At 42.5% G+C, this 12,042-nt stretch overlaps 1 protein-coding gene across 4 annotated transcripts in view; it reads left to right on the forward strand.

The window, feature by feature from the left end:
• The window catches only part of LOC119490229 (forkhead box protein J3-like), a 78,897-nt gene extending 68,198 nt beyond the window's left edge, over positions 1 to 10,699 (forward strand). For 2 of the 4 annotated variants that reach the window (XM_037773485.1, XM_037773488.1), the window contains 4 exons: positions 2,309 to 2,410; positions 3,600 to 3,875; positions 5,818 to 5,943; positions 8,619 to 10,699. In XM_037773485.1, the coding sequence (XP_037629413.1) occupies positions 2,309 to 2,410; positions 3,600 to 3,875; positions 5,818 to 5,943; positions 8,619 to 8,746 (632 nt within the window). In that variant the 3' untranslated portion in view covers positions 8,747 to 10,699. The remainder of the gene's footprint in view (positions 1 to 2,308; positions 2,411 to 3,599; positions 3,876 to 5,817; positions 5,944 to 8,618) is intronic. The other 2 variants (XM_037773486.1, XM_037773489.1) reach the window with 1 other exon arrangement.
• Positions 10,700 to 12,042: the final 1,343 nt, after the last annotated feature.

Here is a 12,042-nt window from a genome sequence, read left to right on the forward strand (position 1 = left end):
CAGCTTTTTCTCTTCTCTGCTGCAAACCTTTGTGTGAAAGCTGTACTGTATAGTTTCCTGTCTCCTATATATTCAGCACCAAACAATGATTCTACTTCTCCCGACTCCCAAAGCCACATCGGTGTAAATACAATTCACCTAAAACATCCGAATGGGCTCGTCTCTGCACAGACTCATTGCTTTTATATTATATTCTCTCCTCTGTAAGGTCCCAGAGCATTGGATATTATGAGGCAGGGCTGATACAGACAGGCATCTCCAAAGCTTCACTGAGGCTTTTCCTGCTCATATTCCCAGTCTTAGTTTTTTTTCCTTTGTGTCTCTGCAACAGCAGCTCTCAGGCCAAAAAAAAACGACTCTTCAGACATTATTTATCTAGGTTAGTATTCCCCTCAACCAAGCAGAGGATGAATGAAAACAATCCCTCTGTCTTTGATCCATCACAATGTATTGTTGTTTAGTTTGTGGCGGTGAAAAGCATCTTCCTTTTTCTTTTTTTTCCAAAGAGCAGAGCTGTGGCTGGAATATTTCTATGTGGAGTTACGCCACCTTGTGGACTACTGCAGAACTGTACTGAGACAAATTTCACTTTTTAGTCTGGATCAGTTCACCTCCGTCAGATTATTTCACACTGATCAGATTCAGCTAGTATTTATTTTCGTGTTGAAACTAGGGCTGTCAATTGATTATAATATATCACACATTATTTATCTTTTCAAAATGTCTTCTTTGTCATCTTAAAGGGAGATTTGTCAAGTATTTAATCCTCTTATCAACATGAGAGTGGACAAATATGCTGCTTTATGCAAATGTATGTATATATTTATTATTGTAAATCAATTAACAACACTAAACAATGACAGATATTGTCCAGAAACCCTCACAGGTACTGCATTTAGCATAAAACAATATGCTCAAATCATAACATGGCAAACTGCAGCCCAACAGGCAACAACAGCTGTCAGTGTGTCAGTGTGCTGACTTGACTATGACTTGCCCCAAACTGCATGTGATTATCATAAAGTGGGCATGTCTGTAAAGGGGAGACTCGTGGGTACCCATAGAACCCATTTACATTCACACATCTGGAGGTCAGAGTTCAAGGGACCCCTTTGAAAATGGCCATGACAATTTTTCCTCGCCAAAATTTAGCGCAGGTTTAACCTCCTTGGCGACAAGCTAGTATGACATGGTTGGTACCGATGGATTCATCAGGTTTTTTCTAGTTTCACATGATACCAGTATCTTCACTCTTTAAAAACTGAGCCCACTACAACCTAAAAATTGCAAGTTGCGTTAAAGATCTTAGTGGCGTTAAAACTAATTTGCATTAATGTATCGGGCTCTGGGAAAGTGTCTAAACGATTAAGCAATAAATAAATTAAAATAATCCACAGCTTAATTGATAATGACTATAATTATGAGTTTCAGCCCTAATTTAGTTCACTTTATCTTTTATCCGGCCATTTGACAACATTTTTAAATGGATGTCAAATGACACGTTAGAGCTGCAACAATTAATTGAAAAAGTTGTCAGCTATTAAATTAATCGCCAACTATTTAGAAAACTGATAATTTTTTAAGAAAAAAAAGTCTAAATTCTGATTCCAGCTTCTTAAATGTGAATATTTTCTGGTTTCTTTCCTCCTCTATGACAGTAAACTGAATATCTTTGAGTTGTGGATAAAACAAGACATTTGAGGACGTCATCTTGAGCTTTGGGAAACACTGATCTACGTTTTTCACCATTTTCTGACATTTTATTGGTTAATCACGATGTTATTTCTTTAGAGCAGACCGTTGCTATGTATAACAGGCCGTTGCTATGTATAACAGACCGTTGCTATGTATAACAGACCGTTGCTATGGGCGCAGTTCTGATGTCAGACTCTGGCGGACCGTTTTTGTGTCAAATTAGTGATTTCTTCAGTAAGTAGCCGTGTAATAAGCGTGATAATGTACAGCTAGCGGGTCATTGTTGTGAAATAAACCCCCTCATATGTGTTGGGTACGGCGCATCACCCTTTGGGGGTTAATTTCATAACAGTGACCGGCTCGCTGTACATCATTACCCCTCACATAGACCAAACAACTAATCGATTAATCGAGAAAGTAATCGACAGATTAATCAACAAGGAAAATAATCGTTAGTTGCAGGCAGCCCTATTGTAAATTGAATATCTTTGAATTTGGACTGTTAGACAAAACAAATCCAATTATTTTCAGCCCTAATTTATTTCGTTTTATCTTTTATCTGGTCATTTTTTTTATCAACATTTTTTAAATGTGTGTGTTTGCTGTCTCCCAGGCATGTCATCAGACTGGTACCCCAACCTGGACTGGCTGAAGGAGAGCTGCCGCATCGCTACCAGCTACAACTGGGCTGACGTAGACCTCTCCCCATTTCAAGGTAACACACACATCCTGTACGCACGCACGCACGCACGCACGCACGCACGCACGCACGCACACACACACACACACACACACACTAGAGTCATCAGTGTGAACAGCATCTGAAATGAGCATTGATAAAGCCGTCTCCTGCAGCCGGCTTCGACGCAGCGAGCATTGATAAAATGCTTATTATGCCGATCAGTTACTTTGATTAAACCATTATGATTCCTCTCAGCAGCTTTCATATACACTCGCCCTTGAGGCACAATATTATAACATCCAGTGTTGTAATAGCACTGGCCTAATAAAAGTCATTATCCTGCATCTGAGAGGTTACCCTCCCTGTTTTTCTCTCTCTTTCTCTCACACACACTGCCTCCCTCCCTCCCTCCTTCCCTCCCTCCCAATTGTATGATGTGAATAATCCAATTAGGCCCCGGCTCAGTAACAGCCTCTTATCACGGTCAGCGCACAAAGCCGGCAACATCCACACACGATGGATGACGACGGCTGGTCTTACAGCACACAGGCCCGGCTGCCGCTCTCTCTCTCTCTCTCTCTCTCTCTGTCTTTCTCCACTTGACCTCTCTTCTCCACCGTCTCTGGCTCGCCTTCAAAGAGCAGGGGGCCGAGCCTCTCGTCTCTGTCGCCGCCAAACACAATTGTATTTTTGGGGGAATATCAGACGGCAGGTTGTGAATAGAAGCTTCCAGAAGGCGTGTCTTTGGTATAGATTCAGGCTCGTTGTCAGGAGAGTGATGGTCTGTGAAACAATAGTAAAATCATAGTGGAGATTTTATCTTGGATGTGAATTCACAATGATTTATGGTCCATATCATTTGTTTAAACTCCCCTAAAAAAAAACCTTTTAACAGGGAAAAAAGAAAGAAATGTTAGAACCCTCAGGAAGAGCAACAGAGGAGGGATCCCTCTTACAGGATGTCGTGTGTACAGAGTAAAAACGTGATGAAAATACAACATATATGAGAAGATGGACCCAAGAGATGTCAAGCAGCTTCCAGGCGTCGCCAAACATACAGTATAGAGCCAGAGCAACACAACCTTCTCTCAACGCCAAACAGATAGAGCCAAAGCAACACGACCTCCTCTCCACCATGCAACCTGGAGAGAGGACCGGGTTTTTTGTTTTTAGTTCACAGCTGCTTCGGTTAGTTCACACAGGTCCTTGTTGTGTCTGCCAGGTCTGAAGGAGAGCATGCGGCAGGCCGAGCTCAACAACTGGTCGCTGGACGCCGCCCAGATGGCCGACCTGTGTTCCTCCATTAACCAGTTCTTCGCGGCCACGGGGGTCATCCCCCCGCAGGGCGCCGCCCACCCGCAACCTCAGGCCCAACAACACCCGACGCCAGCGGGAGCGCCGCAGCACCCGGCTCAGCCACACGGGGCGATGCACCCGAAGGCCAGCCAGCACAATCAGCACGGGCAACACAACCAACACAACCAACACATCAGCACGGGTCAGTATACAGAGCCGTGTTTTACTACAAAATATACAATATACTAAAGATATCATTTATGAGTTTATCTCACTTGTTACTCCGTCTGTCAGATAAATGAAATAGAGTAAAGAAAAACAATATTTCTCTCTGTGGAATCTTCTAAAATTCAAATACTTACTACCATTATCTTGAAATTGTACTTAAAGGGCGGGTCCATTATTATTATTATTATTATTATTATTATTTGTATTATTATTATTATTATTATTATTATTAATAATATTTTTAAGGTTTTTATATCATTCTGTAGCTTCACAGCGGTGTTAATTGTGTTTTCAAATCCGTACATTCAAATTTTGTATCTTTTATCATCAATGCTATTTTCCCTTCACGCCCTTCTGAAAACGTTTCCCATTTGTCCTGACGTAGGTTTCTGCATGATGACGCTGCTCCATGTACAGTATATATACACATCCTTATAGTCGGTGTATTAACGTTACATACAGTAACTTAGATGGCTGTTGGCACGCTCCCAGTTTGGAGAAGCAGACAGGAGAACCGGCACGGAAACTAAGCGATGTACTGCTGCTGTGGACGCCACGTTATTTAGGATCCAAAAGTCACACAATAACACAAACTAACTGACCGATCGATGCAGCGGTAGACCAGCAGCCCCCCCGTTCTGCAAGGTAAAATGAAAATTTGTGAATGGAATCTGGTCTGGTGGCTTTGAAGGCCGCGATATAACGGCGTCAGTTTGTCGGAAAGGACTGTCTCATGGCGAGGTGAAAATGTTCAGCGACTTTACCTCGCCATCAGACAGCCCTTTACCTCGGGGAACTGAAGCCGTTATATCGCTCTCTTCAAAGCCACCAGACTCCATTCACAAAAGTTGTCATTTTAACTCTCAGAACATGAAGTATACACTGATCACCATAACATTAAGACCACTGACAGGTGAAGTGAATAACATGGATTATCTCGTTACCATGGCACCTGGCAGTTGGGGGGGATATATTAGACAGCAAGTGAACATTTTGAACTTTGTGTTGGAAGCAGAAAAAATGTGCCAGCGTAAGGATGTGAGCGACTTTGACGAGGGCCAGATAGTGCTGGCTAGACGACCGGGTCAGAGCATCTCCAGAACTGCAGCTCTTGTGGGATGTTCCCGGTCTGCAGTGGTCAGGACCTACGTACCAAAAGTGGTCCAAGGAAAGAAAACCAGTGAACCGGAGACAGGGTCAGACCCGAGACTCATTGATGCACGTGGGTAGCGAAGGCTGGCCCGTGTTGTCTGATCCAATAGAAGAGCTACTGGAGCTCAAACTGATGTAAAGTTAATACTGGTTCCGATAGAAAGGTGTCAAAACACACAGTGATGAGCAGTTTGTTGCGTATGGGGCTGCGGACCTGAGCCGCAGACCAGTCAGGGTGTCCATGCTGTCCTAATGTTATGGCTGATCGGTGTATATATAACCCCATTTCTAAAAAATCCTGTCAACAACTGCGATCAGCTTACTTTGGTGACCTACGTCACGGGCAGACCTCAGATGGACCCGCCCTTTAAGAACGGTATTTTTAAAAACAGGTCCTGTTTACCTTCCACCTTTTGACAGGAGATATTCAGAGTCTTGCTCTGCGACATTTCTGCACTTCCCTGCTGAGACGGGAGCTGAATTACAGTCTCTCTCCTCGCTGTGCCATTGTTTGCCCATTATAGATTTACAAGGGAATTACGGATGTTGTCAGCTTCACGGCAACCAGAGCAAAGATGTGAAGACGACGAGATATTCCACCAGCAGCTGAAATCCAGCAGGATTTCTCAAGCTTAGCATAATATGGCAGTAAAACTGTGTGTGTGCACACGATGGCAGCTCCGCAAAGACACACAGGCATGTGTGAAAGTCGGGATACTAATCTGACAGTTAGTCATTGCACTTTTTGTCTGTTCTCCCCACAGGGAACATGTACATCGACTCGAGACAGAGCATCTCCTCTCTGATGGGCCCACCAGGATACCCCCACATGCCTCCCATGAGCAACACGGCTCCCACCATGACAGGTGACTCCATCGCACTCTTAACAGGTCAGGAGCAGCAGGGGGAAATGAACAGTATATGTGTGTATGCAAGTGTGTGTGTTTCTGCCAGTAGACGGTACAATATCAGTATTCATTTCACGGCTTTATTGAATACTCGATTCTGGTTGGTCAATCACAGCGTTCTACGGTCTGTTATTTCTTTATAACAGACCGTTGCTATGTATAGCAGACCGTTGCTATGTATAGCAGACCGTTGCTATGTATAACAGACCGTTGCTATGTACAACAGACCAATTGCTATGTATAACAGACAATTGCTATGTATAACAGACCGTTGCTATGTATAACATACCGTTGCTATGTATAGCAGACCGTTGCTATGTATAACAGACCGTTGCTATGTATAACAAACCGTTGCTATGTATAGCAGACCTTTGCTATGTATAACAGACCGTTGCTATGTATAACAGACCGTTGCTATGTATAGCAGACCGTTGCTATGTATAACAGACCGTTGCTATGTATAACAAACCGTTGCTATGTATAACAAACCGTTGCTATGTATAGCAGACCTTTGCTATGTATAACAGACCATTGCTATCTATAGCAGACCGTTGCTATGTATAACAGACTGTTGCTATCTATAACAGACCGTTGCTATGTGTAACAGACCGTTGCTATGTATAACAAACCGTTGCTATCTATAGCAGACCGTTGCTATGTATAACAGACCGTTGCTATCTATAACAGACCGTTGCTATGTGTAACAGACCGTTGCTATCTATAACAGACCGTTGCTATCTATAGCAGACCGTTGCTATGTATAACAGACCGTTGCTATGTATAACAAACCGTTGCTATGTATAGCAGACCTTTGCTATGTATAACAGACCATTGCTATCTATAGCAGACCGTTGCTATGTATAACAGACTGTTGCTATCTATAACAGACCGTTGCTATGTGTAACAGACCATTGCTATCTATAGCAGACCGTTGCTATCTATAACAGACCGTTGCTATGTGTAACAGACCGTTGCTATCTATAACAGACCGTTGCTATGTGTAACAGACCGATGCTATCTATAACAGACCGTTGCTATGTATAGCAGACCGTTGCTATGTATAGCAGACCGTTGCTATGTATAACAGACCGTTGCTATGTATAGCAGACTGTTGCTATGTGTAGCAGACCGTTCCTATCTAAAGCAGACCGTTGCTATGTATAACAGACCGTTGCTATGTATAACAGACCGTTGCTATGTACAACAGACCGATTGCTATGTACAACAGACCGTTGCTATGTATAACAGACAATTGCTATGTATAACAGACCGTTGCTATGTATAACATACCGTTGCTATGTATAGCAGACCGTTGCTATGCATAACAAACCGTTGCTATGTATAGCAGACCTTTGCTATGTATAACAGACCGTTGCTATGTATAACAGACCGTTGCTATGTATAACAGACCGTTGCTGTGTATAACATACCGTTGCTATGTATAGCAGACCGTTGCTATGTATAACAGACCGTTGCTATGTATAACAAACCGTTGCTATGTATAGCAGACCTTTGCTATGTATAACAGACCGTTGCTATCTATAGCAGACCGTTGCTATGTATAACAGACCGTTGCTATCTATAACAGACCGTTGCTATGTGTAACAGACCGTTGCTATCTATAGCAGACCGTTGCTATCTATAACAGACCGTTGCTATGTGTAACAGACCGTTGCTATCTATAGCAGACCGTTGCTATCTATAACAGACCGTTGCTATGTGTAACAGACCGATGCTATCTATAACAGACCGTTGCTATGTATAGCAGACCGTTGCTATGTATAGCAGACCGTTGCTATGTATAACAGACCGTTGCTATGGGCGCAGTACTGATGTCGGACTCTGGAGGAACGTTTTTGTGTCAAATTATTGATTTCTTCAGTAAGTAGCCGTGTAATAAGCGTAATAACGTACAGCTAGCGGATCATTGTTGTGAAAGAAACCCCTTCAGTCTGGGTTTCTTTCACAACAATGACCGGCTAGCTGTACATTATCCCTTACTTAATATTAGTAATATGGTGACACCATGAAGTAAGAAACCATGATTCAATATCACACAACCAACTTTAATAACTGAAGATAGATACTTACGGCATGCATAATGCAACACACATAACTACGCCACACACTAAAGGTGAGACACTACAGGGAAGAACATTGTTTTTCATGCATTGGTCAATTTTGAGATTTTGGGCTATTTCATAACATATCTTCTTTCATATTAGTGGAAAGAAAACATCCAAAATACACATTAGGTGTTTATTTTACTACGCTTTGTCTATTTGCATCTGTAAATTTCTCCTAAATTCACCAGTTTCTTTCCTATATATATTCTGAAGGTTTTTACAGAGAGGTTTGTTCATTCATGTCCCGATTTATATAAGATTTTACTTCGAAAAACATGGAGAAAATGCTATTTTTATGACAGTATTTTCTGATTTAAGGAGTGATAAAAAGAGATATCTAAAATCCCCTCTGTAAAAACCTATGACTCTTATATGTCAACAAAATGAAACAAGATTTTTTAACCTGATGTTATCTAATGTTCAGATTAATACACTGACTAATGTATTCATAATAAAAGTACCTCATACAACCCCACTTCAAAACACCCGAACTATCCCTTTACGGCTTCTTCTCTCCTCCTCCATGTTCAGGTCATCTCAGCCAGCTGAGCCAGCAGCAGCAGCAACAGCACCGGATGCCTCTGGGACACTTCCAGGTGAGACGCATGCTCGCTGCAGACGACATCCAGGACGACTTTGACTGGGACTCCATCGTCTAAAACTGAGCCGTTGGTGGAACAGAGGGATGAAGAGAGAGAGAGAGAGAGAGAGAGAGAGACCTGGGATGACAGGTGAGGTATGGAACTAGCCGACCTCCTTTCACCTGTGTGGAAAAAAAAAACAGAAGACAATCCAACAGAAGTCATTTTTCTGATCTTGCTGGCCTTTTTTCCCCCCCGATACAAGTGGATGAAAGACAATCATTAAAAAAAAAAGAAAAGAAATGAGACTTAACACGGGATTGGACCAAGCCGAGATTTAAACGCACGTCGTCCGAAGCAAAAACGACGTCTGAAGCTCTCTGAGTTGTCTCATGTTGTGCCAACAGGGTTACTGCAAGTCGCCAAAGTGTTGTCGAATCGTCTGTGAATTATTTTTGTTTTCTTAAATCTCTTTTGTGTTTTCCTGCTACAACTTGTGTCCCACGTCTGCAAAGTTTTCAGCGCCTGTGAAATGAATAGAAAAACCTTGTGTTCTCCACACTCCCTGCAGAGAATCGTCCTTCACACACATTCAACACATCCTTTTCCTCCTCCTTTTGTCCACTCCGATACTGGGCTTCTGTGTGGCTGTGGCTCTTTTCAAACCACAGTTAGAAGGAGGATTTATGAAGAAGGAAGTAAATGAACCTGTTCAACTTGAATCAGTCGTGAAGGAGTGAAGCGCCACCTGCTGGTTAAAACGGGCACCGTCACAGCTTCCTTTTGCATCACAATCTGTTCTTCCTTTTCTCTTTGTTCCGTCACGTCGGACACCTGAACTTTTTATTTTATCATTTTTAAATGTGTGTGTGGAACGGTCCATGGTGCCATGTTCTCAGGGTGTTAACATTCATATACCACGTCAGAAGCCATTTACATCTCTGTGCGTGAGGTTACTGCGTGTTGTTCGGTGATGTCAGTGTTCACTTCCTGTTGGCGGACGGCGAGCCTCCTGGTGACTGAGGTCAAAAACGTTTCAAATCTTCAGCTTATAAGCTAACTGATAGAAGATACTGTGGAATAAGCTTTTCAGTAGCTCAAACAGCAGCCACTAATTCAAATTAAAATGAGACGCTTGGCAACAACAATACATCGTTTTCTGAGATCAAATTCAAGGTTTAATCATTTTTGGGAAAGCGCATATCAATTATAAAGAGAAAGAAGGTCAACCGTGATTTCAAGATGCCTCGTTTAGGAGACGGCGAGCAGATTTTTTGCACAACACCAAACTTAGCGAATGAGAGAAATAAAAGAAAAACGTGAACGTTATCTTTCTTTATTTCAAAAAGACATTTTAGAAAAAAAAAAAAAAAAGGATCAGCAAAGGGAGCAAAGACTAAACAAAAGTTTCAATGCTCAACTTTTCTAACTGTGATGTTTAATTTTGTCCGTGTGTACAAGTGTGTATAGTCCTCTCTGATTTCCTTTTAGCATACAGCTCAAAAAATACACATAAGAAACCAGTAATTTGTTTGTATTACGTGGGTACAAAGTGAAATATGGGACCTTAAAGTGCTCTTTCGTTTGGAAGATCTCAGTGATTGTTCGAATGGTCTAAACAAGGTCTCATTGTAAACAAAAAAAGAAAAAAAAAAAGAAAAATACTCTTTATTATTGCCATTTAATGCTGTATTACAGTGACCAGCATATATATATATATATATATATCTTGTATGTTTGTGTGTTGTTGTCCTTGTAAATAACGGTATGTTACTCCTACGTTTGCCGTTTGAAAAACACAGACTGAAAAGAGAAAAAACAGCAAATGGAGAGAAAGTATTTTGTTATTTGTCCTTCAGGAGACACAGTATGTACATATCTTCAGTATATTGTAAATAAGTGATGAGGAGAAAAAAAAAGAATTGGCATCGGCGTTTTGTGTGTTATAAATAATCTGTGTATGGCAGTTCAACAGTTAAAATCTGTTTCAGTGTTTATTAAAATGTCATTGACCCATTTTTACTGCGCTAACCTCACATCTGCTGTCGTTATTTCACCGGCATGTTTGGTTTAACGGATGCTGGACACGTTGCTATGGTGATATACTTGACTCTAAGGCCCAATTCCAAACCGCCCCCTTACACCGTCTACCTACCCACTTCCACTCCGTTCACGTGGAGGGTCTGCCATATTAAGGCGGGGAGTGGAAGTGGGTTATAAAACCTTCCAACAGCGAGTCTGCGTCGATGTCGACTTAACCAGCTGCCCTTTACTGACGACGTGCAACGCCGTTTTGTGTTCGTCATGCAACACGCTCCAATGTAAGTTCCGTGCGACTACCGATACAAACATTTACTCGTTAACTGCTCAAACCAAGATAGACGTTTAATTTATTGTCATACATACGTCAACAACTAAAAGTTAATTGATTGTCTTTTGGATCAAATGTCTAGAAAACGGTCGGCATGTTCATTTGATTGTAAAGTGTTGTATATTTATACATATACACTGATCAGCCATAACATTAAGACCACTGACAGGTGAAGTGAATAACATGGATTATCTGGTTACAATGGCACCTGGCAGTGGGGGGGATATATTAGACAGCAACTGAACATTATGAACTTTGAACTTTGTGTTGGAAGCAGAAAACAATGGGCCAGCGTAAGGATGTGAGCGACTTTGACAAAAAGGGCCAGATAGTGCTGGCTAGACGACCGGGTCAGAGCATCTCCAGAACTGCAGCTCTTGTGGGATGTTCCCGGTCTGCAGTGGTCAGAACCTACCAAAAGTGGTCCAAGGAAGGAAAACCGGTGAACCGGTGACAGGGTCAGACCCGAGGCTCATTGATGCACGTGGGGAGCGAAGGCTGGCCCGTGTTGTCCGATCCAATAGAAGAGCTACTGGAGCTCAAACTGCTGAAAAACATAATGCTGGTTCTGATAGAAAGGTGTCAGAACACAAAGTGAGGAGCAGTTTGATGCGTATGGGGCTGCGTAGCCACAGACCGGTCAGGGTGTCCATGCTGACCCGTGTCCACCGCCGACAGCGCCTACAATGACCATCAGAACTGGACCACGGAGCAATGGAAGAAGGTGGCCCGGTCTGATGAATCATCTTTTACATCATGTGGATGGCAACGAGTTGGAGGTGTTGACTCGGCCTCCAAATTCTCCAGATCTCAATCCGATGGAGCATCTGTACGATGTGCTGGACAAACAAGTCCGATCCACGGAGGCCCCACCTCGCAACTTATACAGGACTTAAAGGATCTGCTACTGACGACTTGGTGCCAGATAACACAGCAGACCTTCAGAGGTCTAGTGGAGTCCAGGCCTCCACGGGTCAGGGCTGTTTTGGCGGCAAAAGGGGGA

The sequence above is a fragment of the Sebastes umbrosus genome, chromosome 6 (genome assembly GCF_015220745.1).
Source record: "Sebastes umbrosus isolate fSebUmb1 chromosome 6, fSebUmb1.pri, whole genome shotgun sequence".
Taxonomy (NCBI): domain Eukaryota; kingdom Metazoa; phylum Chordata; class Actinopteri; order Perciformes; family Sebastidae; genus Sebastes; species Sebastes umbrosus.